This window comes from Glycine soja, chromosome 7 (genome assembly GCF_004193775.1).
Source record: "Glycine soja cultivar W05 chromosome 7, ASM419377v2, whole genome shotgun sequence".
Taxonomy (NCBI): Eukaryota; Viridiplantae; Streptophyta; class Magnoliopsida; order Fabales; family Fabaceae; genus Glycine; species Glycine soja.
Genome location: NC_041008.1, coordinates 32,913,030 through 32,940,398, shown reverse-complemented (window position 1 = coordinate 32,940,398; position 27,369 = coordinate 32,913,030). Strand labels below are relative to the sequence as shown.

At 33.5% G+C, this 27,369-nt stretch overlaps 1 protein-coding gene and 1 long non-coding RNA gene across 4 annotated transcripts; both read left to right on the top strand.

Moving 5' to 3' along the window:
- Positions 1-3,559, top strand: LOC114419323. Its single transcript, XR_003668236.1, has 3 exons — positions 1-339; positions 428-547; positions 684-3,559. It is a non-coding gene; the product is annotated as an uncharacterized LOC114419323 (long non-coding RNA).
- Positions 3,560-9,685: 6,126 nt separating this feature from the next.
- Positions 9,686-17,974, top strand: LOC114419322 (histidine kinase 4-like). Of its 3 annotated transcripts, none has more exons than XM_028384977.1 (12): positions 9,686-10,406; positions 11,173-11,574; positions 11,744-11,977; positions 12,065-12,234; positions 12,984-13,202; positions 13,293-13,479; positions 13,569-13,620; positions 13,731-13,960; positions 14,181-14,279; positions 14,531-15,243; positions 15,978-16,463; positions 17,315-17,966. In XM_028384977.1, the coding sequence occupies exons 2-12, from the start codon at positions 11,233-11,235 to the stop codon at positions 17,544-17,546; spliced, it is 2,964 nt and encodes a 987-aa protein (XP_028240778.1). In that variant the 5' UTR covers positions 9,686-10,406; positions 11,173-11,232; the 3' UTR covers positions 17,547-17,966. The 3 variants fall into 3 exon arrangements, with proteins under 3 accessions (XP_028240778.1, XP_028240780.1, XP_028240777.1); XM_028384979.1 differs by having other exon boundaries at positions 11,169-11,574; XM_028384976.1 differs by lacking the exon at positions 9,686-10,406 and having other exon boundaries at positions 10,434-11,574; positions 17,315-17,974.
- Positions 17,975-27,369: the final 9,395 nt, after the last annotated feature.

Here is a 27,369-nt window from a genome sequence, read left to right as displayed (position 1 = left end):
CAAAATTGTTTTGTCGATCTTTCCATTTCTCTCTCTCTCCCGTGGAGTGCTTCACAAAGAAACTAAGCAATTGTAGTACGCACGACAACCTTGGAGAATTCTAAAATACAAAAAAATAAAATCGGAAAAATAAGGATCCACAACTTAGAGATTTGAATTGATGTGGAAGGGGGGAAGGAGAATTAGGATTAGGGTTTCACCTTTGCGATCCGGTTTGTGGCAACGCTTCACGAGATAACTTTTTTATCCTAAAATCTCATATCTGATATTTTTTCTTCTTTTTTTTCTTGCATTTTTATCTTTTCAGGTTGTAGATCTGGTGAAATTTGTGTACATTTGGTATGTTCTATATCCGTTGCTTGTGTTGATTTTTTTGTATTTTTCTTTTTTGGTTTGAATATTTTCTGAAGGTCACTTGTTTTCCAAGGAACCTGGTGATGGGTATGCGATTTCTCGGTCCAACAGTTTATTTTTACATGGTTTTTTGTTGCACATGCAAGCTGTGGACAATGTGAACACCATTATTGCCCCTGATTTGGTTGGCAAGGTTGGTTCAATTTATTCTACAATAATGTTATTAACTAAAGAATTTTTTACTGGCTCAAGTCCCTGATGGAACTGTTATTCCACGTTACCACGGGTTTGAATAATCATTTTATTTTTTCTTCTTTTTTTTCTTGCAGGTTGTAGATCTGGTGGAATTTGTGTAGATTTGGTATGTTCTTAGATGTGGTTTAATGTTGATGACTCAAATGGTTTCTCTGATTCACGTTGTGTTTGTGTTCATTGGTTACATCTTTGAAACTTTTTAGTATTTAACTGAGCCGAATGGTATCATGTAACTGATCTTACCTTGTGGAATTAATTATGAGGCTTTGTTTTTGTTGTTTGTGTTGACCGGTTAATTAATGATTTGAACTATGTATTTGTACATATGAAGGTTTGTTAAGATGTGGGAAAAGTTGTAGACTGAGGTGGATCAACTACTTAAGATCAAATGTGAAGAGAGGTAATATTACTCCTTAAGAAGAAAAGATCATTGTCAAGTTGCATGTTGTTCTTGGTAACAGGTGCAGGTCTTCCCTCCCAAAACAAAAGTGTCCTTTTGATTAAATGTGGTTGTCTATTGGTTTGGCCTCTGGCTCTTTCACTTATAGGGACAATATTTTGTATTGTGTTATGTTTTGTAATTTCCTTGGCTCGGGTACAAGTTTCTACTAACGCTCTCATGAATGAAATATACTGTTATTAGGTAATCCTTGAACAGATAACCAGTTCCCCATGGAACAACTTTTTGTTCATGATGTACTATGGCTTGGTTATAGAAGGTATGCTTATTGATAAAATATGTTTGAATTTGTATGTTATGTTACGCCTCAATTTACACATAATAATTTTGAAATATTTCCATTAAAGCTTAATGTCATCTTTTGTTGTTAAAGTCTCTTCTGCTCTGCACCCCACATCCCTACTCAAAACAGGAACCATTCATTTTTTTGCCCTTCCTTAATTACCTGCTTTTATGTGTTTATCATGATTATTATGCCAATGCAAAACATTGGTCACATATTGCTTATTACTTCTTAAATTTGATTATGTTACTGTTGTATTGCTGAAGTTAGTATATATGTCTTCCTAGGCTCAAAGTATTTGTATGTCAATGTGGCGTGTTGCTTTGGAATGTGGTACTTGGAAAATGAATTTCCTCAATGCATTCCTATTATATCACAATTTCAGACTTTGAGACCAAAATCAACCTTCTCAAGCTTGCGCATTTTGCTGTTATAATTTCTCGACAATATTCTGAGAAAGAAGCTTCTGTTGGTTATCTTGGACGGGTTATTCGGAAACTTCAAGACATATAATAACTTTTAAAAAGTTACTTCTTATATCACCTCTTATTTTTTTAATCTAATGGTTATAAAAAGTAATTCCTTGACAGCTAGGATTATCAAACAAATATACCTTTCCTTTCATAATTTTGCATACATATATAATAAAAATCTCATTTTTATTGGTGGGGTATCTTTGATCTGAGCATTTTACACTTATTGGTGGCTTTAGTTTCTCTACGTGGTCCTCGATAGATTTTTAGTTGTGCCTTTATGTGTAGATTATAGCCCCAAGCGGCATATGAGGTGGATATCTTTTGGTATACAGTTGAGGTTAATTTCATTGTCATTGCCTTGAATTTTGATCATTTTATTGCTCGGTACACAGCAGAAAAATGACAACATTCTTCAAATATGCCCTGAGGTAATGTTACCACAAGATCCTTCAAACAATAAAAAATATAGGTACAAACAACCAAACTATACCAAGGGTAATTGTACTCTTTTTTTGTGTATCTATGGCTGGCGAATATAAATTATAAGAAATTGAAAGAAAAATTAGATCATGGCTCCACTTGGTGCCTCAGTCAGTTCCCAGATATGTTTGAAGTGTTGATCTTTCCTTTCATCTTCTCCTTGACCTCCTTAATCTACAAATAATTGCAGTCGTGTCAAGGCAAATCAGGTATTTTACCTTTGGTTGAGGGTTATCAGGAACTCTACAATGCATCAACGTTAGAAACTTCAAGAAAATTTTAAAAATGTAGATTTAGGTCTAATTTAGCTTTAAAATATCAGTTTGTAAATTAAGATTTATCTTTTACTTATATATTTTATTTTAATAATGTTTGATTTTATTCTTAGGAGGAGGAAAATAGACCAAGTGACCTGCAGTCTCACCCACCAAAATTCGCCTCTCTCTCCCTCCTCTGAATATACATTAATTTGAATTTAGCAATTTTTCTATTGAGATGATAAAATATAGGAAAATAATGTGTGGAGGGACCATAAGATCATCATAATGCTGGTTGTGTTTTGGAGATCCTCATTATGCTGTTATGTGTTTTGTTAGATTTTCAATGCTTCTTTTTTTCTTTTAATCTATTTATAGTCTTTTTAAAATTACAAAAGTTGTGTATTTTTAGTCCTTCACGAGAGATTAAAATTTATTAATATAGGAGTTAACAACAAATAATTCATTTCAATGCATGCTCCTTTTTAGCACATCATGACCCACTTCTAAAGGAGAACCATTTGTAAGTTGGTTCTTAATCTACTTCCTCACTTTGCTGCTAATGATAAAGAATTATGCAGAGTTAAATTAGCAATTCTTATCTACCCATTGAAGGACAACCACATACTTTTGAAAGCAGAAGCTTTAGATGATTCCCATGAAGCAAGGAACAGTGCCGCTGTTGTCAACGAGTTGTCCAAGGAAATAACAAAAATTTTGGTTTCTCATCCTGTGAATGCTAAACGTGCTGCAGAAGGAAAGAACATAGCAAATGTAGTCCTTTTAAGAGGCTGTGGCATTCGAATTGAGGTCTGTTCTTTCAGTTTATTTCATAATTGATACATTATCTTTCAAGCAGTGAACTGATGCTTAAAGGAAAAACCAAACTTTGATACTTCGTAACCCATTTATGTATTCTGTTACTTCAAAGGAAAGCACATCAAATATGTAACAATCATTAGAAATAAATTAATATCAAATTGTATGTTTTGCAGTTTTGAGTTTCCCATCTTATTAGCATCAGAGTATGTTGCTTTTTTATTTTTTTATATTGTTGACTTTCAAAAGGAGGTGACTGAGATTTTGAGTTTGACCACAAAAGTGGTTTTTTCTGTGGCTTCAGCATTCTCTATATACTCCCTAAATACTTGATAAAAAGTTAAATGGCAGTTGCTAAAGATATAAGCTTACAACCCGTGCGTCCTCTACAGGCTAGTAAGAAATAAAATGAGATCATATATATATATATATATATATATATATATATATATATATATATATATATATATATATATATATATATAAATAAAGGGTGGCCAATGCTAAAAGAATAGAATAAAGGAAAAAATGTCACGTTATTGTTATTTAAACTCTCCTTAAATCACTAATATACTTCCTCGTTTTCTTTTTTATATCATGGAATTTACTTAAATAATTATTCCTCCCCCCTCGTTTCATCACAATATTAATGTGAATTCTCAACCAATGCAAGAGAACTTCACCGTGTGCTAGAAAAGAAACAACTTTATAAACACGTGCAACTGTTACTAATTACAACCATAATTAAAAATATTTGTAGAAAATGGAAGATATATGCTGTACCAATTCTTATTTATGCTGATACACGTCCACTAGCTTGAACCATGATTCTATGTTCTAATCTTTAGGCCAGGATTTGATTCCCATAAGCATATTTTGCCCCTATCCTTTTTCGTTTTGGTAAACGGTGGTATGTGAAGAATTAACATTTTGGAGTTCAAGGAATCGCAATATAAAATTATATAATTATTCGATTTTAAAAGAAATACTTATGTAATTTGGTAACTGAAGTCAATATTTAGACTATATAATTAATCTTAAAATAGAATAATATTTAAATTTGGTAATTAACTCAAAATAGTATTCCTTGGAAGAATAGTTTATTTTTCCATGGTTATATCTCCTAATTACGTATGAGAAAAACAATTTTGCATAAAAAAAAAGGTCATAATAAGTATGATCTTTTCTAAAGAGGTCACAAGATTATTTAGCCATTCATTGAATTAGTAGAGTTTGAAGGCTCACATGGCTCAGTAACAAGAAGTTCAGGGGACCACACAAACTTACGACAAGGAAGCCAATGCAAGGTGAAGACCATTTTTAGGTATATAGAATGGAACATCCTCGCACAAAAGAGAGTGACGAACAGACACCTGTCCCATGTGACTGGTGAAGGAGGCTACATAGCCATGGACATTAGCACATGACGATGGCCAAGGCCTATTGAACAGAGAAAAACACATGCTTTCTTTCTAAGATGTGCTATTTTAGCCACTAGTCTACACATGACCAAGGCCACCACAAATGTTGAAATACATGTACTTTAAGTGGATAATATGATAGTCCCTAAAAGTTTATTTTGGTCTAGTTGAATTGATTGAACAAATGTACATAAATTGTTGTAAAACATCCTATCACTTGAATTCAATTCTTATGTACGGATAAAAAAAGTTCGTGTGAGTGTTTTTAAAATTTTGTTTTGCAGTTTTAATGAACTGATGGGAAAAAGAAAACATCCCAAGCAGAAATGCATGGGCAGTGCAATCCACTTTTGTCGTCCCAAGACCATAGCAAACACAAGGTATAGTGTTGGTATTGCTTTCCATAGCAAACACATTTGTCTCAAAACTAGTCAATTTTGAGCCAGGACCCATTGCCTTTTCACTCAAAGCCATTGATCCTGTCTTGACTATCCGTTGCAATTTGCAAGTGCATTCTTTTTCTATTATTTTTTGAAACCTTTTTCTATAGCAAGGATTTGACCCATAAATTGACAAACTAAACAATAAAAAATTTGAAGTGCTAACTAAAGTGATATCCTTGGTAATGATAAAGTGCAGGAAAGGGTAAGAAGAAAACAAAGGAAAAAACAACTGAACAATCCTTAACCTTACCTATGACATTGCAAGTTTACTCTAGACAACTGTTTGTTGAGCCACTTAATGCTACTAAAGATGACCAACACGCCCCTCTTTTTCTTGCAATAAAAATAAGTTTCACATTCACATATGTATAATTTTTTAATTACAAATATGAGGTGGTGAAATCTCATATTGAGTAAAAAAGATCTACAAATATTAGTCTCCAAATTTTGGATTAAAGTGTAGTGTTAAATTTTTTTATGTAATTACTTAGTGATTCATTGGTAAAAAAAATAAAAAATCTTCCTGGTGATAATCAATATATTCTTTAACGAAATTAGTTATATATGAAGCTAACGAATACTTCACATCAAATAATATAGTTAAAAAAATATACCTTTTTATAATTTATTACAAATACTTTCCTAAATTTACTAATATACTTAAACTTATTTTATAAAAAGACTGTGTAAAATAAGTTATATTTTAAATATATTTTAAGATTAATTATAAATGCTAATATTCTCTTTCTAACATATAGTAATTTCAAAGACTTATCTATAATTTTCTTAATTTTAGTTCAGAGACAAAAATGACAGTTTCTTCAAACTTTTTATATACATTTGAGTATTTGACGGGAAGCTAATTCTTTGTAGTTGAATATTCAACTGTCATCCATCAACTTCAACTTTCTGTATTGTGTATTTTATCTTTTTATAAATAAAATAGGTGTTTTAACGGATAAAATTATCTAAAGTCTTGAAAAACAACCATAGACAATCTGAATCCTATCAATGATTATAAAATCATTGACTCGTCTTGCAACCACTACCAGATGCTTATTAAGTTAAAAAAAAATATATAATAAGCAGTCAAGTAGACACGACAATCAACTGGTAGTATCTTAACCCGTCCTAACTTTTACGGAGAGTTCCCACTTTAATCGAAAATGAATATAAGTATAGATAATATCCGACTTTTCAAAATGAGAATGAGAACATGTACATGTACGTATCTACCCGTCTCCTGTATGTATCCTCCCTTGTCCTCGACACATATAATTATTAAAATACCCTTATTTTATTTAATTTTTTTTTAGTTTTGTTCATTAAAAAAAATTAATTTTAGCTATGTTCAATTTTTTTAAAATTGACTCCTTGAATAAATAATATATTTAGTTTTGCTATTTTTTTAAAATTTACTTCTTTATGTATTTTTTTTTAATTATAGCATGGGTACGGATGCATCGGATACCCAAGGAGGACGGAAATAGGAAAAATTTTCATAACTATTAAGAATGAGAACGGATACAGGAATAATTTTGAGGAAGCGGGAATGAAGATAGGAAACCAAACACATGTCCTCCCGTTGGCATGTCTATAGTCAAGGCTGAAAAAAATTTAAAATAAAAACAACTCAAAATCATCTACTTCCTATTTCCAAGCAACAAACATTGTCAACCACAGACTAAGGAAACACCTTTATTTATTTTTTATTTAATTATTCATTGTGGTGTGACCAACATATCTCTCAATTTAGAAAAAAAAATATGCGTTAGCCGTTTAAAATAATTTTATATTATCATTTAATTATAAATTATTATATAATAAATTTATTAACTTTTATAAACTTACCTTAATAATTATACTAAAAATAATTTGTAATTAATTTATAATATAATTTTTTACATTAATAAAATATAACCATTAAATCCATTAATTCATAGCTAAGTAATCATTTTCTTAGATGTAAAAATCACTGATGTAAACATAGTTACTTCTCTCAAAAAGACTGTTCTATACATAAGACTCTCGAATCTTATTCATCGTGCTGCTATCTATCAATTGACCTTGTTATTTAACATTTTTAAATAATTAGAAAAGTGAAGAATCCTAGGTCTTCAGTCTTCACTTACTATTATATTAAAAAATGTGGGTATATCTTGTTTTTTGTTGGGTTAAGGAGATATGTTGCTGTGGCTTGACTCGATCACTCAGTAAAGCAAAAGGAGAGCTCTAGATCATGGACTCAATTATTTGAATTTTGATCCTTTCCAATATGATTTTATGTTTATATTGGAACTTCGAAAGGTCGTATTTTCTCATTACCATGATCGATCATTATTAGGACTCGATTTTTTTAAAAAAAATATATTATGCAACATCACCTGTAAAAACTTATTAAATATTGATATTGGATTTAATTAATATGTATTGATAATTTAATTTTTTACATCATTAATTAATTAGTAATAAATTACTCATTATAAAATTAAATTTATTTTATATATGATGATTTATAATTAAATAATAATAATAAAGAGTTTTAATTTTTAGTGCACATATTATTTATTTATTCATTAATTCATAATTATATTATAACACAATAAGAATATTTAAATGCAAATTACTTTATCATGATAATTAATATTTTTTTTTTGTTACAATCATGATAATCAATATAATTACTAATGTTTTAAACATATATCAGTTAATAATGCATAATTTGAGATGAAACATACTCATGATTGGAGTAGAAAAGAAAGTCAAAGTGGGTGATGTACACTTTACTCTTAACTTTAGGACATTACATTTTCAAAAGCGTCCGTAGTCCATATTTTGTTTTTGGGTGCATTACAAACCAAAAGCGTCCATAATCCATATGCCATCAAAGAAAGGAAGATTAATTTATTTCGAAGTGACGGTAGATGGAAAGACTTGCCAATTAAAAGGTTATTTTTATTATTTTTGTTTTATGGTTAGTGTAAACCAATTAGAATTTATTATGAATGTAATTTTTAAAGTAACTATGACAAAAAGATAATAAATTTATCATTATTAAATTAGAGTGTAATTAGATAAATTATTTATTTATTGATTAATTGATTAATCAATAATGAATATGGATTTGGTATGGTTGACATATAAACTTCTCTATTAACATGATTAGAAATATGTTGAAGTGATATGTAATTATTTGAATAAAATTAGTCTCAAATTCTTTAAATAATGTATTGATTTAAATTTTGTGCATGAAAAAAACATATTGAAAGAAGAGACTCTCTTATAAGTGGGTCAACTAGATTGTCAAACATAGATATTTATTAATAAAAATCATTATACTTTCAAATTAAATTATATATTTTTCACTAGTGCATGAAAAAATCATTAATAAAATTATTATAGATATTTTTCATTAATATCATGATAAAATAAAGAAAAAAAATTATATATTTGATTCTTGAACTTGTGGTAAAACTTGAATTTGATCCTTATACTTTCAAATTAAATTTAGTTCTCTAGCTTTTTAAAACATTTGAATTTGGTCCCTCTTACTGCTTAAACTAAATATTTATTGATAGTTTTTGACTGTCATAAAATTAGAAGATAAACTAAATTTTTACATATTTTTAAAAGTTAGAGGACTAAAATCATCAATTGAAAAAAATATATTGGTAACCCGTATTAAAACATGGGTTAAAAAGTTAAGAAAAAAATATTTATCATGAAAATTATAAAAAAATATAAAAAATATTATAAATAACATAATTTTATACATTTTAATAAATAAGATTCTACATTAAGTTTGATAACTAAAATCTTTATAGAAAACATCATTCAATTCAGTTGATAGGTAAAAAATACGTTATTACTCTTCAATGTAAAAACTCACTAGTGCAAAATCCATACCACACTAATCATAGAATTGAGTTAGTTAGAAGGCAAGCGAATAACGTTACTTACTCTCTTACAAGGGTGACAAAATTCCACGCTAGACTCAAGAATTTTCAGTATATTTCCTCATGTATCTTCCAATCAATTATGAATGAAATTTCATGATTTTTTTAAAATAAAAATTACCTTAGGACACTATTGTCACTTTGTTAACATTTGCAATTTAAAAATACAGAAATTAAAACTAGATTTAACTGAAAGTTAAGGGGAAAAACACATTTATCCAAAAAGAGAAAGGGGGATAAGTTGGTTTCACTCAAAACATTGTTAACCAGCGTTGACAGCTGATAATTCGTGATTATCTTCCAAGGGCATTTACGGAATCTAAAAGACACAGAAGGGTATTTCCGGTAATCCACATGGGAATAAAATCCGTGCCTGGTCGCCGTGTCATTATCACACAGATTTGTGAATGGCATTTCCCAGTTTTTCTTTTTCCATTTCAACCTCTTTCTCACTCTTTTCTGTGTTCTTCCGACCCCTTAAAATTGGACACACAAAAAGGTAAAAAGAAAAAAAAAGTGAGAGACCCAGGGGAGAAAAAAATGATTCATTTTGAGAATCAGAAAACCACTTATGGACCACACAGAAAAATTGCACTCTAGAGCAGTAGTGAAGTGAGTAATATAGAAAAAATAAATAACATAAACCAAAGAAAAAAAAAACAGTGTTTTCTGTGTTTGGTTCAGTTTGTTGTTGGTTCCATCACTCACTGGTCAACAAAGGTTGCTTTTTTCCATCATCCTGTGAACATGGTGTTTCTATTTTCAGCTTCTCACCTCAGCAATGAGAACTGAGGAAGGGGAGACACTGTTGGTGTGAAATGCGTTAGTGTTAGTGCCATAAATAGAAAGAGAGATATAGAGAAAATAGAAAAGAGAAAATGAGAGTTGCAAGAAAGAAAGAAGGGCTGGTACTAGTAGTAGTGTATAGACTAATGTATTACTTAATTAATTAATAATTATTTTTGAGTTTTTTTTTTATCATGAAGCTCGTGGGAGACGAGCGTATCAAGGGAAATCCTACAAATTCGATTTTTTCTTATCTGTTAATAATATAAATATAAATAAAAAAAAGTGACAACAGAGAAAAGTAGCATAAAATAAAAGCAGCAGTGTGTAGTGTAGAGAGAGAGACACGGATTTGGACCAACCAAAATTTGGTTCCTATGGTTCATTGTACAGCCACCCTTTCTTTCCTGTTACAGGTAAACAAACATAAACATTATTGTTTCTTTCTTTCCTTTTTTCTACAAAAATGCCTCATTCATTTCTACTAAGACTCTCTTTCATTGGGTTCTGTGTGTTTGTGTTTTGGGGTCAGTGTCTCTGGCTTGGAATATTATATGCAAGAGGGTGTGTGAACTAGTTTCACGCCTACATAGCATGATTATTGGTTAGAGTTCTCTTGTTTTTTTTAATGTGATCCTCAGTACACAAAAGTGTGAAACAAGGCCAAGTATTGGAGGGGTGTAGGGTGAGAGTGAAAGCGAGGTGGTGAGGGATGTGGTAGCTCTTTGAAATTTGAGCTATTTCCCCATCTTTTGAGACCCATGCTTGTGTGTTGAGCTTGGAAAGTTTCATTTTTTTTTTGTTTTAATTCTGGGTTACTTGTCTCTCTTTCTCTCTCTCTCTCTCTCTCTCTCTCTCTCTCTCCCTCTCTCTCTATTGATTTCTTTTTGTTTTGGTGATTTTTGATGAAGTGCGTTTTGCTTGTTAGGAGAGAGAAAGAGAGGGAATTGGCCAATCCTTCATTATGCTTAGTGTGTTTGTGCTTGCCCTTTCTCATGTTTTGAATCACGCAAAACAATGCTGTGATGATGCTTTTACATGGAGTTTTGTTCTGTGATCCCTTTTCTTTTCTAGCACCAACAGAGAAAAGTGTCTGCAATTTCGTCATAACTTTAAAGAAAGCTAACTCTACTATGTGAGCACTAACTATAAATTTCTCTTCTTGGGGCTTCTCTAAGGCAGAAGGTGAGCAAGGGAACATAACAGCCCAGGGAAACTAGGGAGAGTGTGAATTACTTGCTGATGGGTCTTAGTTTGAAGATGCAGAGCCACCATCCTGTGGCTTTGAGGTTACATGATCAAATGGGGTCTAAGAGAAAGTACACATTCATTCAGGCTCATAGAGCTTGGCTTCCAAAGTTTCTGCTGCTGTGGATCCTGCTAATGGCTTTGATCAGTTGGTGCATCTATAGCAAAATGGATGATGACACTAAAGTCCGAAGGAAAGAGGTTTTGGGTAGCCTCTGTGATCAAAGGGCAAGAATGTTGCAAGACCAGTTTAGTGTTAGTGTTAACCATGTCCATGCCCTTGCCATCCTTGTTTCAACCTTCCATTACTACAGATACCCTTCTGCCATTGACCAGGTTAGAGCTTGATCTTCCACTTTAATCTTGATTTGATACAAGCTAAGCATGATATTATATGTAATGGTTTGAAAGAAATGAAATGCTATTTGGGATTTTCACACTTCTACTTATTGCTCAAATTGTGTAAATAACTAAATATCTCCATCCATTGTTCATAATAAAATAGGAAACCTTTGCTGAGTACACTGCCCGGACAGCATTTGAACGGCCGTTACTGAGTGGTGTGGCCTATGCGCAAAGAGTTGTTAACTCTGAGAGGGAGAGATTTGAGAAAGAACATGGATGGGTTATAAAAACAATGGAAAGAAAGTCTTCACTGGTTAGAGATGAGTATGCACCGGTGATATTCGCGCAAGAAACTGTCTCATATCTTGAGTCTCTTGATATGATGTCTGGGGAGGTAGATTACAACACTGCCGAACATTATTCTATTTACTGCTTATATATTGTTAAATTTTCACTCAAAATTTTGCCTTTGCATGTTCAGGAGGACCGAGAAAACATTTTAAGGGCTAGAGCCACTGGGAAGGCGGTTCTGACTAGTCCTTTCAGTCTTTTGGGTTCTCACCATCTCGGTGTGGTTTTAACATTCCCTGTGTACAAATCTAAGCTCCCTCAGAAGCCAACAGTGGAAGAACGCATTGAAGCAACTGCAGGGTGGGTTTTAGTTTCACTTCTATTTGTTTTTCAAGTTTTCTTTTGTGATATACTTGGCGATTCTTTGTGTTAAATGACATATAGTATATTTTTTAGTTGTTATGCTTGTATGTTATTTTCATACCCTAAATAATAATGACAACACTGTGTGTCAAATAATATCACATTTTTCTACTAATCAATGAAAGCTGCTGCGGCTTCTTTCTCCATTAGATCATGACTGATGCTAACTATTAAAGCTGTGACCACTACATTTTAATGGTATCAGTATCACAATACCTGCCACTTTGTGCTACCAGTTTTATTTCCATCAATACCACCTTGGGTGCCATAGCCATTTCCCCTGATCACTATCAGAGAGTTTGAGGACAACTGTTGGCGATGCAAATGGCACAACCAATTAACTGGTTAATGTTTATTAATTAACAATTTATTTAACATTCAATATAGTTAACCAATTAAATTTTTATTATTCCTATTTTACCAATAATTCCTCTTCTTTAAAATTGTTCTTTTGGTTTTTGTATTTTCATGGCCCTCAATTATTGAATTCAGAGCTGTATGTAAGAGGCAGGATGCTTGTGTTGTGTGGTTTGCATCCTGTCCTGTCTAAAATGTAGTTTTAACTTTTAGTTCTATAGTTGCTTACATCGACAAGCCTCTTTACCTTGTTTCAATCTTGTGGCTTTATGTTTACACTAAGCTTCTTAGTGTCCTAATGTATTGAATAAATTTCTAATTGACATCAGATATGTTGGAGGATCCTTTGATGTTGAGTCCCTTGTAAAGAATTTACTTGGGCAACTTGATGGTAACCAAGCAATTTTGGTGAATGTATATGATATTACAAACTATACTAATCCCCTAGTCATGTATGGGAACCTATATGAAGAAGGCGATATGTCTCTTGTGCATGAAAGCAAGCTTGATTTTGGAGATCCATACAGGAAACATCAGATGATATGTAGGTAGGTGCTTCTGGCTGCTGTACTTTTTTCTGTAAGGACCTTTAATGTTTTTACTTGTCAACTGATAGTTATCATCAAATTTTTGAACAGGTACCATCAGAAGGCACCGACAAACTGGATAGCTCTTACCACGGCATTCCTATTCTTTGTGATTCTTTTTTTAGTGGGTTACATTTTATATGGTGCTGGAAACCATATTGTCAAAGTTGAAGATGATTTCCATGCAATGGAGGAATTGAAAGTCCGAGCAGAAGCAGCTGATATTGCCAAGTCCCAGGTAATTTTTCTGGCATATTGTTATCAGGGTTCATTATTTCCAGGATTACTTGCTGATCACAATTACCTAAATTTTGTTTTTAATTTCAGTTTCTAGCTACGGTCTCTCATGAAATTAGAACACCCATGAATGGTATTTTAGGTAACTTCAAGAATCTGTTTCTCTATCTTATTAACAAAAGTGTGATATATGCTTTCATAACTTTTGCTTTTCTATTGATGTTGGTATCATTTAACTTAAAATTACTGTAGGAATGCTTGCTCTGCTTCTAGATACAGAATTGAGTTCAACCCAACGAGATTATGCTCAGACTGCTCAAGCATGTGGAAAGGCACTCATAACATTAATAAATGAGGTGCTTGACCGTGCTAAAATTGAAGCTGGCAAGCTAGAGCTGGAGGCTGTTCCATTTGATCTTCGTTCCATAATTGATGATGTTCTTTCTCTTTTTTCTGAGAAATCTAGACACAAAGGTTTAGAGGTATGTTTAATTGTTGATTAACCTACTATAAATGCCATATCATAGGTTTGCTTTGTCAAAGTTATAAAATTTCACCATTCTATTTTTTTGATTGATGAACTTATACTGTTCTTTCATCTCTTTGTCACCTTTTTGGTGTCTTATGCCACTCGATTTTCATGTTCCTGATGCTCATACTGAACCTCAACCTGAACTCATATTGTCAATTGTGGAAGTAAAGCTGGCTGTGTTTGTTTCTGACAAAGTTCCGGATATTGTCATGGGAGATCCTGGGAGATTCAGACAAATAATAACAAATCTTGTTGGCAACTCTGTTAAAGTAAGTGGAATTTTCATAGTTTGTTCATCTGTTGGATGTTATTTGCATTTGGAAATGCCATTCTAAGTTTCTAACTGTTTCAATCTTCTTCACTTTTCTTCTCCCCCCCCCCCCCACAGTGAGCAGCTGTGGAAGAAAGCATTGATATTGATGCTTGAATCCTTCATATTTATTCTCTCCCTTGTGTACGCCAAATTTTATTCACAAGGTACTTGTTGATAACATTACTAATTAATTTGCACATCTTGCAGTTTACTGAACAAGGGCATATATTTGTTAAAGTTCATCTAGCAGACAATCGAAAGTCCATAATGAATGGAAAACACGATACTTTTCTAAATGGAGAATCAGATGAAGTTTTCCATATATCTGGTGATTATCATTTCAAAACCTTAAGTGGATGTGAAGCTGCCGATGAACGGAATAGTTGGGATAATTTTAAGCATCTAATCGCTGACGAAGAATATGGCCTTGATTCTTCTAGAGAAACAATGGCTGCTTGTGAATCTTCTGAGCAAGTCACCTTGAGGGTGTGCGTGGAGGACACTGGAATTGGAATTCCTTTCTCAGCTCAGGATGGGATATTCATGCCATTTGTGCAGGCTGACAGCTCAACCTCACGAAATTATGGGGGTACTGGTATTGGCTTGAGTATCAGTAAATGTCTGGTTGAGCTAATGGGTGGTCAGATAAACTTCATAAGTCGACCCCAGGTTGGGAGCACCTTTTCTTTTACTGCAGTTTGTGAAGCATTTAAGAAAAGTTCAGTTACCAACAAGAAGAAAAATTTGGAAGATCTGCCTTCAAGTTTTAGAGGGATGAAAGTCATTGTGGTTGATGGGAAGCCTGTTAGAGCTGCTGTGACTAGATACCATTTGAAGAGACTAGGGATACTAGTTAAAGTTGCAAATAGGATCAGTAAGGCTGTTGCTTTATGTGGTAAGAGTGGTTCTTTGAAATCGGGGTAAGTTCTATTATTCCATCTCTATTTTGATTTTTTTTTCTTATAGACAGAATTGGTGTTAATTATGAAGAAACTGAAAGTGATTATAAACAAAGTGGTATCAACATTTTGCTATTGTTGTAACATATGCTTGTGAAAAAAAAAACCTTTAAATTGACTTTGCAAGTTTATTGGAAAACATATTCTGCAGTTTTATCAGGGTGTCTATCCTCTGCTATGGTCCCACTACTAGATTTTAGGGTTTGTGTTTGATATATAAAAAGGCGTAATGGCATAGTCATGTCTCAATGGCTAAGTTTCAATGTAGCTATTTTTCAATCCCAGTGAGGTTTCAAATGTCTTTTGGTTATGTTTCAGTTATCTTCAATTTGAAATCAATTCATGGTGTATTTCTTGGATGTGCCTTTACAAAGCTTAATGTTGATTTTGATATTTTAGTTGTTCTAGTTTTTCCTTTATAAGGCTTGCATTATTCTTTAAAGTTATATCGTGAAACTGCTTTTGACTATTTTTTTTTTCCACGAGAGAGGGAGTAGGGGAGGAAGAAAAGAAAAGAAAATGGAAGATACTATGTTTCATTATTTTCATATTTCTATTCAGACATCAAATGCTAAGGAATTTGTTTTTTAATAAATGAATGACATTTGAAGAATATATGCTATTATTTTTTTCTTCTATGGTTTAAGTTGCTTGGTTCAGTTTATTCACTGAGTGAAACTACTTGGATGTGGCAGAATGTTCCAGCCTGATATTATCATGGTTGAGAAGGACACATGGATAACTGGAGAGGATGGCATTTTCAATACATGGAAACATAATGGTCGTACGATTAAGATGCCTAAAATGATCCTTCTGGCAACCAATATTAGTAATGCCGAATTTGATAAAGCTAAGTTCACGGGTTTCACTGATACTGTGATCATGAAGCCTCTGAGAGCTAGTATGGTGGCTGCTTGTCTTCAGCAAGTTTTGGGTATGGGGAAGAAGAGGCAGCTAGGGAAAGACATGCCTAATGGTTTTCTACATAGCCTTCTCTATGGAAAGAAAATTTTGGTGGTTGATGACAATGGGGTAAACCGGAGGGTTGCAGCAGGTGCACTAAAGAAGTTTGGAGCTGATGTGAAGTGTGCTGAAAGTGGCAAAGTCGCCCTTGAAATGCTGCAATTGCCTCACAATTTTGATGCTTGCTTCATGGACATCCAAATGCCAGAAATGGACGGGTACACATTTATATTGGCTATTATTGCTTCTTTTCTTGCTTTATATGTTGGAAATATTTTATACTTAATAGATTCGTGTATCACATGATAAATGCCTTTAGTGTCCACCTGTTAATTGCTAGTGTCTAGGAAGTTGCACTTAGTTAATATTAGCCGGGAGTATAGCCTTTGTCAAGATGCATCACATATAACAGGATTGACGCTATGAGAAATGCTAGCGACGCTCTCTTTCTAACACACTCTATGATTGATTGAAATATACTAAAAATCACCAATTTTGGTAGGACTCACTCCTCATTTAATAATTCTTTCTCTTGATTAATAAGTGGAACCATCAGAATTGATGATTTCCAATAAAATTCAACCTATCATAGAGAGTATTAGAAAGAGTGTTAGAGAGCGTTAAAATCAGCTCATATAAATTGCATTCCTCTTGAGGCTATTATTGACTATTATGTTAAAATAAGCTCAAATATAAATTGTACTTTTGTACTACATAGCTTTGGCTTCGTAATTAAGCTTGGTTGTAAAGATTTTTGATGCCTCATTCAATTTAGAATGAAAAAAGGATGGAGTATAGGGAAAAAGTGGGTTGGCAAAATAAGATACTGATCTCACAGCATTCTGTATGGTTCTTCTCTTCATGTTCCAACCATAAAAGATAGACCAAGCTGGCAAGATGTGAAAGTTCGAATACATGGAATTTTATACTTTTAATCCATATGTATTATCATATTATGTATTCATAAGAGTTTGTTACATGTGAGGAAAATGTGTTGATTCATGTGAGGAAAATTGAGATATGCATGGACTTGGGGAAACCATCTAAACAGATGTTACACATTTTGCAGATTTGAAGCAACTAGTAGAATTCGGATGATGGAGAGCAAGGCAAATGAGGAGATGAATGGCAGTGAGTGGCATGTACCTATACTGGCCATGACAGCTGATGTGATCCTTGCTACGTACGACAAGTGCGTGAAATGTGGCATGGATGGATACGTCTCAAAGCCATTTGAGGAAGAGAATCTGTATCAGGAAGTTGCAAAGTTTTTCAAATCCAAGACCATCTCAGACTCATGACAATGTGCTTTGAACTTGGCAACCAACTAGAAGATTGATTGGAGACAACACATTTTAGTTTTTTTATTTTATCATTACTAGCACTTTCACATGTCACTTGTAACTAGTTACTTATGCATGCTCTCATGCCTAGAGTAATGCTTGTTTTCCTAACATCTTTGAGTTGAGTTCGTTGAGGGATCCTTACAATTACCAACCGGCTGCGTTTGGCATTATTAGAGTAAATGGTATACCACGCTACACCCCCCAATTGTGTACAGATTTTGGGTAAGGGATGAGTGAAATTATGTAAATTCAATGTTTTTCCCCATCTCGTTACTTCCCCATCAGAAGGTTTTTATAGCAATAGCTTTTTGTGTAAAGGCATCTTGTATTGTAATAGATTTGGTCATTATGTTAAAAAATGCATGCTTATGTGTAGTGTAGCATATCTTTGGTGCATGAAAAAATGTAGTGCTTACTAAGTGTTAGAATCGTCTTCCCTTATGAAATTTGAAGTAATCATTCATATGCATATAGTTAAGACAAAATTGTAAATTTGGTCTCTCATTTTGTCTCTAATTTTGGATTGTCCCCTGGTAAATTAATTCACAAATTTTGTCCTCGTATTTATTAAAATCACGCAATGTTGGTCCCCCAGGCCACAATTGAACGTTAACCATTAGCAAGTGACGTTGATTAACACGTGTCAATGTCTGAGAGGTATGTCAAACGTTCTACGACTTTGTCCATGTCCACTTCGTTCCACCATCACCACCACCTCGCTAAGCTGCCCTGACCCACTTTCCGACGCAACCGTGGGTTTCTCGAGGAGCGAGTGGCGACAATTGGGGCACGAGGAATGTGACAGAAGCCACATGTTAATGCACCTCACGTGGAACCCGTGGTTGCACTCGTCAAGGCATATGGGGCACTTTGTTGTCGGAATCGTGCTTTCGTCGGCAGCGCCGTACACTGCGACTGAGATGCGGCTGAGCTCGCGGCGCTTTAGCCCCGTCCCCGCCAGTCACCTGATTCGCCGTCTCGTCGCCGAAGCGCTACCCGCACTGCAGCACGCACTGCGCGATGAAGTTCAGGCCTAGCACGCATATCAAAGCGCACAGCAGCGCTGCCAGAATGATCACCATGTTGGTGTCGAAGTTCGCATCGCTGATGAACGTGTCGCTCGTGTTGCTGCCGCCATACAAGGGTGGCATGCTCAGTTCCATCTCCAAAAACCGCCACTGCATGTTTGATGCTTCAAAATATTTCAATTTAAAAAGAAAACTGTTTGGACTTCAAGACCTTGATTCCTAAGTAACTTGTTACTTTGTGGCTATATGAACAAAAGTAAACAACCGGGTCTCTTTAACTTTGTGGAAAGTTTTAGGCTTTGTGCTAAAATCTTGATGGGGTTGAAGTTTTTTTTTTCTTTTGGATTAGTTGTGTGTATACTCTGGAGTGTTCTGAAGATTCAGAGTAGTAAAGGACACGAATCAAGAGTAGTGAAGGATTCAGACGTTGACACGTGTCAATCAATGTCACTTGCTAACAGTCAACGTCCAATTGTAGCCTGAGAGATCAATATTGCATGATTTTAATAAATACGTGGACAAAATTTGTGAATTAATTTACTGGGGAAAAAATCCGAAATTGAAGACAAAATGGGAGACCAAATTTACAATTTTGCCTATAGTTAAACATTTTATGTAGCTGAAGTAATTTTATTTGGTTTACATAGGGGTGACAAATAGATGAATTGGCTCCATCCTGATTAGGATTTTAATAGATTAGATCAAAATAATTCATTTTGATTCTTTAAAAATCATTTAATGGATCTAATCCAATTCCATTCATTTGATTCATCCATTAATACTTTTTTCATGGATGTATATCCATCCAATCTATCTAAAAAAATGTTTAAAAACAATTATTTTTAATTTAAAAATAATATATTTTAAAAAATTCACAATACTTTTTATAATAATAATAACCCAAACAAAAAGCAAAACAAAAGACATTGAGGTTGTTTTTGGTTGATCTTAGTCGAAGCTAATTTTTGGTCGATATTGGTTGAGATTATTTTTTTGCTGACGTCAACCAATGATGTTTTTTGCCTGACATCAATTAAGTTTTTTTTTTTTCGATCGGCATTGGCCTAAGCTATTTTTCGGCCGATGTTTTTGGTTAACATCAACTAAGGTTATTTTTTTGGCTGAAGTCAGTTGATAATGTTTGTTAGCCAACAATGATTGAGACTATTTTTTTGGTCGATTATTCATTAATTATTTTTTTAAACTTATTATCAACCCTTTTGAGGAATTAAAAATTATTGCTAATAGCCTGAAGTGAGAAGCAAAAATATTTTTGAGAAAGACGTTCCTCAATAATATCATCATAACACATTCAGGATATGATGAAATAGGATGAATTAAGACCATATTTTGTAAGTACATAATTATCTTGAATAAATTCACTATTTCTTTATTTTCCAATCACCTCGAATGACTCAAGATGTTTCTTTTGTTGACATTAGTCAGGACAACTTTTGTTGTTGGCATTGACTAGGTTTTTTTTTGTCAACATCATTCGAGACTAGTTTTGGCCGATGACGACTAGGGTTTTTGATTGACATTGACTGATGAAGATTTTTGGCATACATTAGTCATGGTTATTTTTTGGATGACATCATAAGCTGAAAAAACTCTGGACAATATTGGCAAAAAAATAGCTCTAACCAAAGTCTGCCAAAAAGAATCCTACTAAGATCATCTGAAAAATAACATCAATCGACGTTGGCTGATAATGTTCATAAGCTAATGTTGGCCAAAAAAACTCTACATGACATCGGCAAAAAAAATAACCCCAACAAATGTTGACTGAAAAAAACCCTAGCCGACATTATTCAAAAAACAACATCGATTGACGTTGGCCTAAAAACATTATCAACCGACTTTTGTCAAAAAATAGCCCTAGTCGATATTAGCCGAAAAATAAACTTGGACAAAAAACCATGGTTGATGTCTATAAAAAAATAGTCCCGAAGATGATTGAAAGAAAAATCCTAGCCAACATTTGTCAAAAGTTACCCACAAATTCTTTTATTATTAAGTTGAATTAATTTTGATCAATTAAGTATTGATTAGAGGATCCATTAGATTTTAAAAATTAGTGGATGGATCATTAACCATCCATTAATGTAAATGGATGGATTTAAATCCTTCCATTTGTTTTATTTTTTGTAGTGGATGGATTAGATAGATTTATTGTGGATGAATAGTTAATAAATGGATTCATTTGTTACCCCTAAATTTATATTAGGGCTCACTTAGCTAATCTAATGTAATGGTTGCTACTTATCACCATCATAATTGTTGGTCTCGTAATCTTAAATGTTTGTAAACATTACTTATAATATGTATGATTTGGTGGTAAAAGTTCATGATGAATGCAAAATATGATAAACTTACCACAAAAACAACTATCCGCTGCTTCTAAAAATCATGGTACTTTTCAACTCACTGTCAATCCAATATACACACTTAGAAGTTTAAGAAAATGACAAACTTAGTAGAATTAACTATCTAAAAAAACACTTCCTAACACTTAGAAAAAATGTTTAAAAAGTTTTAGTAACATGAACTATACATAACATGATAAAATGACGCAAAAACATATTAGTAATAGTTATTCATATTTGGTGATATTTTTTAAATATTGACAAAAGTTTTCAGCAACATTTTCACTAAGTTTTAGGCAAAAAAAATGTTGCTAAAAGTCACATGTGTTGCAGTGATAGGTCCCTCATCATTATTTAAAGTTTTTTCTTTGTAAATGACTATAAATTGTTGAAACAGATCCGTAATTCTTTAATTATTCATCGCATGTCGAAAAATACATGATCAAAGAAAATGCAAATAAAATTAATTCAATATAGTGAAGTTGATAATACATTATTGATCATTTAAGTTATACGATTGCCATTTTTTATAACATTTTTACATGATTAATATTGGCAATAACATAATGTATAATTAATACATGATATTATATAAGGAATACATTATGAATTATATTTTAAAGTTTAACAAATGAAAACCTTTGCTCCAGTGTGTTTTTTATATGAAATGTGTCAAATTTTCAATATTATGCTACAATTTCATGTCAATTTAAATCAAGAAATCAATATTGAAGAGTATACAAATAAAGAAATAATATGCTAATAAATATTAAAAAGTATATAAGAAATAGTGATAGAAAATAATACATAGTAACATTACATGATTTAAAATTTGAAAGACTTATTATCGATAACAACATTTGAAGTCATATTTGAATTATGTTCATAATCATTACATATAAGAGTCTTCAATCTCTTACATGTTGTAACCCTTAAAATTGAAAAATACAATTGTCCATTTGAAAAAAAATGGTCTTGAAAATTAAATTCCAATACTTTTGAGAGATTAACCTTGACTTTTGTTTATTTTCATTACAAAAGAAATCACCATTGGAAATTGTTTATATTGAAATTGAAATGAAATTCTATGATCAAATGGAGTCAATGATAAGCTTGGAATGAAAATCTTTTCTCCAATGTTAATACTAGAAATGACTTTTGCTTCTAAAACATGATTAACCAATTGGGTGACAACGAGTCCAGTGTCATGACACAATCCAAAAGATTGGTCTATATTTCTTAATAGCATCATGATGTGAAGACTAATCTAAGCTTTAATTGATGGTTGGAAAGTCCAAATCAACAATTGTATTTAAAAACTCAAAAGTATGTATATCGTATGGTCTATCCACATTTATATTGGTAGTATTTGGATATGGATAATTAACCTCGACCAAATTTAAATATTTGACCCTGATGTCAACATTTTTTCCACCAACATAGTTGAACTTTATCCAAGCACTGTTACCTGAATTATAATACTTCAAAAGATTTTCCAAATCACACGTAAAATAATCATTGTGTGAAAATTTATGCAATGCAATTTCAGTTTTTTTTCTTCTAATTTTGACTTTAAAAATGACCCTGATTGGAAGATCACTTTTCAATGGTTCGTAAAAGTGATTAAGAAGTTGAACATATTCCTTCAACAACAACAACAAATAAATTAAGAGTTACTGATTCAAAGCCTAGGTTGATCCGATGGATGCTCTAGCTCCAAGAGTTTGACTTGGAGAACCGTGATAGGAGCAGAGCACAAAATTTATTTGCTGATCATTTGAGTCGGATCGAACGTGAGTCTGATGAGGACTCACCCATTCGGGATGATTTCCCGGATGATCATTTGTATATATTGTATAGTATTTCTGATTCTTTTTCTACTCCCTGGTTTGCTAACATTGTAAATTATTTAGTTGCTTCTGTTTTTCCTCCCTTAGCATCTAAGGCTCAAAAAGATAAAATTAAAAGTGATGCTAAGCATTTTATTTGGGATGACCCCTACTTGTGGAAATTGTGCAGTGATCAGGTCATTAGATGATGCATTCCAGATCATGAGACTGACTCAGTCCTGCAGTTCTGTCATTCTTTCGCACCGGGAGGTCATCTGGGTGTTCAAAGGACAACTCGCAAAGTGCTTGACTGTGGCTTTTATTGGCCCACCATCTTTAAAGATGTGTGGAAGACTTGTAGCACTTGTGAGCAATGTCAGAGAGCAGGAAGTGCACTTATATGACAACAACAAATGCCTCAGCAACCTATGCTATTCTGTGAGGTGTTTGATGTCTAGGGCATAGATTTCATGAGCCTTTTTCCTGTCTCTTTTGGTTATGTTTATATTCTCCTTGCAGTTGATTATGTTTCAAAATGGGTGGAAACCAAGCCCACTAGAACTAATGATGCTAAAGTTGTTGTAGATTTTGTCAAATCTAATCTGTTTTGCAGGTTTGGAGTACCTAAAGCAATCGTTAGTGATCAAGGAACCCATTTTTGTAACAAATCAATGCATGCCTTGCTTAAATAGTATGGGGTTGTACACAGGGTATCCACACCATACCACCCCTAAACCAATGGACAGACAATAATTTCTAATAGGGAGATCAAGAGAATTTTAGAGAAGATTGTGCAGCCAAGTAGGAAAGATTGGAGTACCATGCTTGATGATGCTCTTTGGGCACATAGGACTGCCTACAAAGCACCCATAGGAATGTCTCCTTATCGGGTTGTCTTTGGAAAGGCATGTCATCTTCCAGTGGAGATTGAGCACAAAGCATACTTGGCAGTAAAGACCTGCAACTTCTCTATGGATCAAGCTGGTGAGGAAAGAAAGTTGCAACTGAGTGAGTTAGATGAGATCCGCCTAGAAGCGTATGAGAATGCCAAGTTGTACAAAGAAAAGACCAAGAAGTTCCATGATAGCATGATAATTAAGAAGGACTTCATGGTTGGGCAAAAAGTGTTATTGTATAATTCTAGGCTTGGACTCATGAGTGGTAAGTTGAGGTCTAAGTGGATTGGTCCTTTTGTTGTTACTAATATTTTTCCTTATGGTACAGTTGAGATAAAAAACGACTCCACAAACAAGAGCTTCAAGGTCAATGTACACCGACTTAAGCCATTCCTCACAAACCCTTCTTTAGTGGACGCAGTGGTGGAAGAGACTTCCTTACTCCACCCTACTTTTCCTCCACCATGACTTAGGGAGTTCTTCTTTTTCTGTCTCCTTCTTTACTTTTGACGCACTTGTCCAATTTTATTGATCGATTTGATTGCTTTGAATCTTGTGATAGTGCCATATTGAGGACAATGTGTTGTTTAAGTGTCGGGGGGGGGGGGGGGGAGGAGATTGTTCTTTATTTGAGTTTTGTTTTTTTGGTTAAATTTGTGTTAAAATTTTTATGTTGGTTTTATGTTTTGTGTACAACATTGTATGTTTCTCTTTGAATTTTGGGTTATGTACAATAAATGGGTAATTGTTTTCGAAATAGGAGTTTCTTGGCATTTTGTGAATTGAAATCCTTGCCTTCTCTACATGTCAAGTTAGTTATGAAAGGTCAAATTGAAAGTGATAAATTTACCATTGGTGAGATTTTGAGCCATCATTGTTTATTTTATTCGGTGTGCTTTGCCCCATTGATTGCTTGCACAATAGCCTTGGCTCAATTCTTGTTGATACTTCTTGGTTCACATGCATGTTGGGAGATGATTTAGGCATTTTATTCTTATAAGCCTCTAGCCAAATGAGCCTACCTTGAATTAATTCCTTTGATAGCCCTTTTGAGCCTTGTTTCTCTTTCCTTGTTTTGAAGCTCACTACAAGCCTTAAGTGAAAAACCATGATATCATCTTACCCTTAAGGAATTTTGGAGCTTTGGAATTGTTTTGGGAATAAGTGTGGGGGGGTATGTTTCATTGGAAGATATGATTTTTGGCCATGATTAATGTTTTATTTTGGCCATGCTTGATGTATATATATTTTGCCTAGTTCTTGCTTTTATTTTCAAAAATTCAAAATACTTTCAACTGCTGCAAATTCGTACTCTGCTTCTAAAAAAAAATTTGAAAAAAAGAAGTGATGTTGAATAAATGAGGTCTTGTTTTGAGGACTTGATTTGGGTTGAAGCCTTGGTTGATTTTGTTGATATTAAAGGGTTTGGGTTTACTACTTGTGCTTAATTTCCACTTATTCCCCATCGCTCCTCTATTCATTTAAGGTTTTAGCTACTTATCCCATACTTCCCTCTACCTTGTCCTTGGCCCCATTACAACCTTTAAAGACCTTTTGATCCTCATGTGCATGTGTTTGTCAAGTTTGTTTGTCAATTTTAGAATTTTGCCAAGTCTATGTGGTGTTTGTTTTCATGTGTGCTTTGAGAGTAAACAGTAGCCTAGACACTTGAGAGATAGAGTGAATGTCTTGTGAGGCTATATCACTTATATTTGAGCTGATTGACTATCTGACCATGTTTGAGATGCTTGGATGATTTTCATGACTGTCTTGATTCTTTAACTCATTACACATTGGATATTACCCAATCCTTTCATTCCTTGAGACTCAGTGAGAAATATGTAATTGCTTTGGTGTTTGTTTATCTCTCTTTAATGTCTCTGGATTTGTTCTTTGCTTTGTTTTTAATTTTTCCCAGGAGTGCAAAAAGCTAAGTGTGGGGGATTTTGATGTGTCATTATTTTCCTCCTATTTCTTAACTCTTTTTGTCACCAATTTAATTACTGATTAACTCTAATTGTCGAATTTATTATTTAGTTTTATCAATTGGGCCCACTTGACTAATTTGGTGTTTTTAATTCAATTTCAGGATAATTATAAGCAATTGGGCTAAGCCAGATTGGACTTGAAGAGAGAAGACAATTTTATTAGATTTTGTCTAATTTCATTTTATTGCGTTCAGTTTTTATTTAGTATTTTTATTTCGTTTTAGGCCAAAATAATGTAATCATGCCCAATGACTTTGAGTGACCCTTATAAATAGCAGCCTTGGGATTCGTGGAGGCAATTCTGTTATGCTATTATTGAGGAGTTTCAGGGTTTTACATTTTGAGCTTTGTATTACTGTTCACGTGAATACAATTTCATTTCTGTTCCTTCTTCTGCCTTTGGCTTCATTTTTGTTTTCTGCCTTTAGCTTCATTTATGTTTTCTGCTTTTGTTGAACTTATGGAAGACTAAATTTCTAGTGTTGTTTCCCTCTGAGGATGAAGCATAATTCTCTTTGAGGTTCTGTTTTTATTGTTGCTCTCCTATCGGTTTTCCCTTCACCAATTAACCCACATGCGTTCTGTTAATCTGTGCACGCTTCTGTTCGATTAGTTGCCACTGTGCTTAAATTACGTTTGTGCTTAATGAACAAGGGGTTAATTGGTGTATGTGTTGCTTAATCGCATATTGACAACCTTAAATTGATTTTCGCTTAGTAAATTAAACTAGGGTTGGATTAAGTGGTTAACTGCCAGGGGTGAAATCCTCATAACCTAGGATAAGAGAATGACTTCTGAATCAGAGGAAATAATATATTTTTAATACTATTGATTTCGTATTCCAATCTGCTTGTTCTTAAATTCACAAACAAACACCCCCCAATTGTTACTGTTATAACGAAGCATATTATGGACATTTGGTCAGTCATTGCTTGTTGGGAAACGATCTAGGATCACTTTCTAGTTACTGCATTTTAATGTTTATTTGATTCAGGTATGACCTAGATCAAGAACATACAGTAAAAAACAAAATAGTAAGTTTTTCCTCGGGGAGATGCTCTTACCGTCGCCATTGTATCTTATATTAGATATTATATGAAAAAAAATTATAAACACAACTAATTACATTGAATGCTTGTCACTTTGTAATGAAAGTTATAGGTATATGAAAATAAATTAATAATGATGTTGTTTGGATTTAGGTTAATTTTTTTCGCCAATCCAAAGAACTCATCCTCTTCCAACACAAATCTGGTCCACCATCTCCCTCGTCGAAATCCCCTTTCACTCACGACCTCCCTCCCAGCATAGAGAACATCAATGTCATCCCCTACCACCTCGTCATTCGCCTCATCCAAGCCTACCACCCTCCAACCAGCCTTTAAAACCCTTATCCTCTACTTCTCCATTTCAGAATCGCCTGCATTAGGTTCCCTCATCGCGCTTCCCCAACCCTTTGCCTTCCGTCTTTCTCCGCTTCGAACTTTCTGTTTGTTCATAAGCCTTGCCAAATTTTAGAATCTCCCGTGTCAATTCCCTCACCACGCTTCCCCAACCCTTTGAAGCTCTCCAACATCCTTTTCAGCTTGAAGCTCAACCATGACCTCTTTCCCTCGAAGCTCTTTGGCAAAACACTGTTGCTCGTCGGTGACGACGCGTCACGATCCTCTG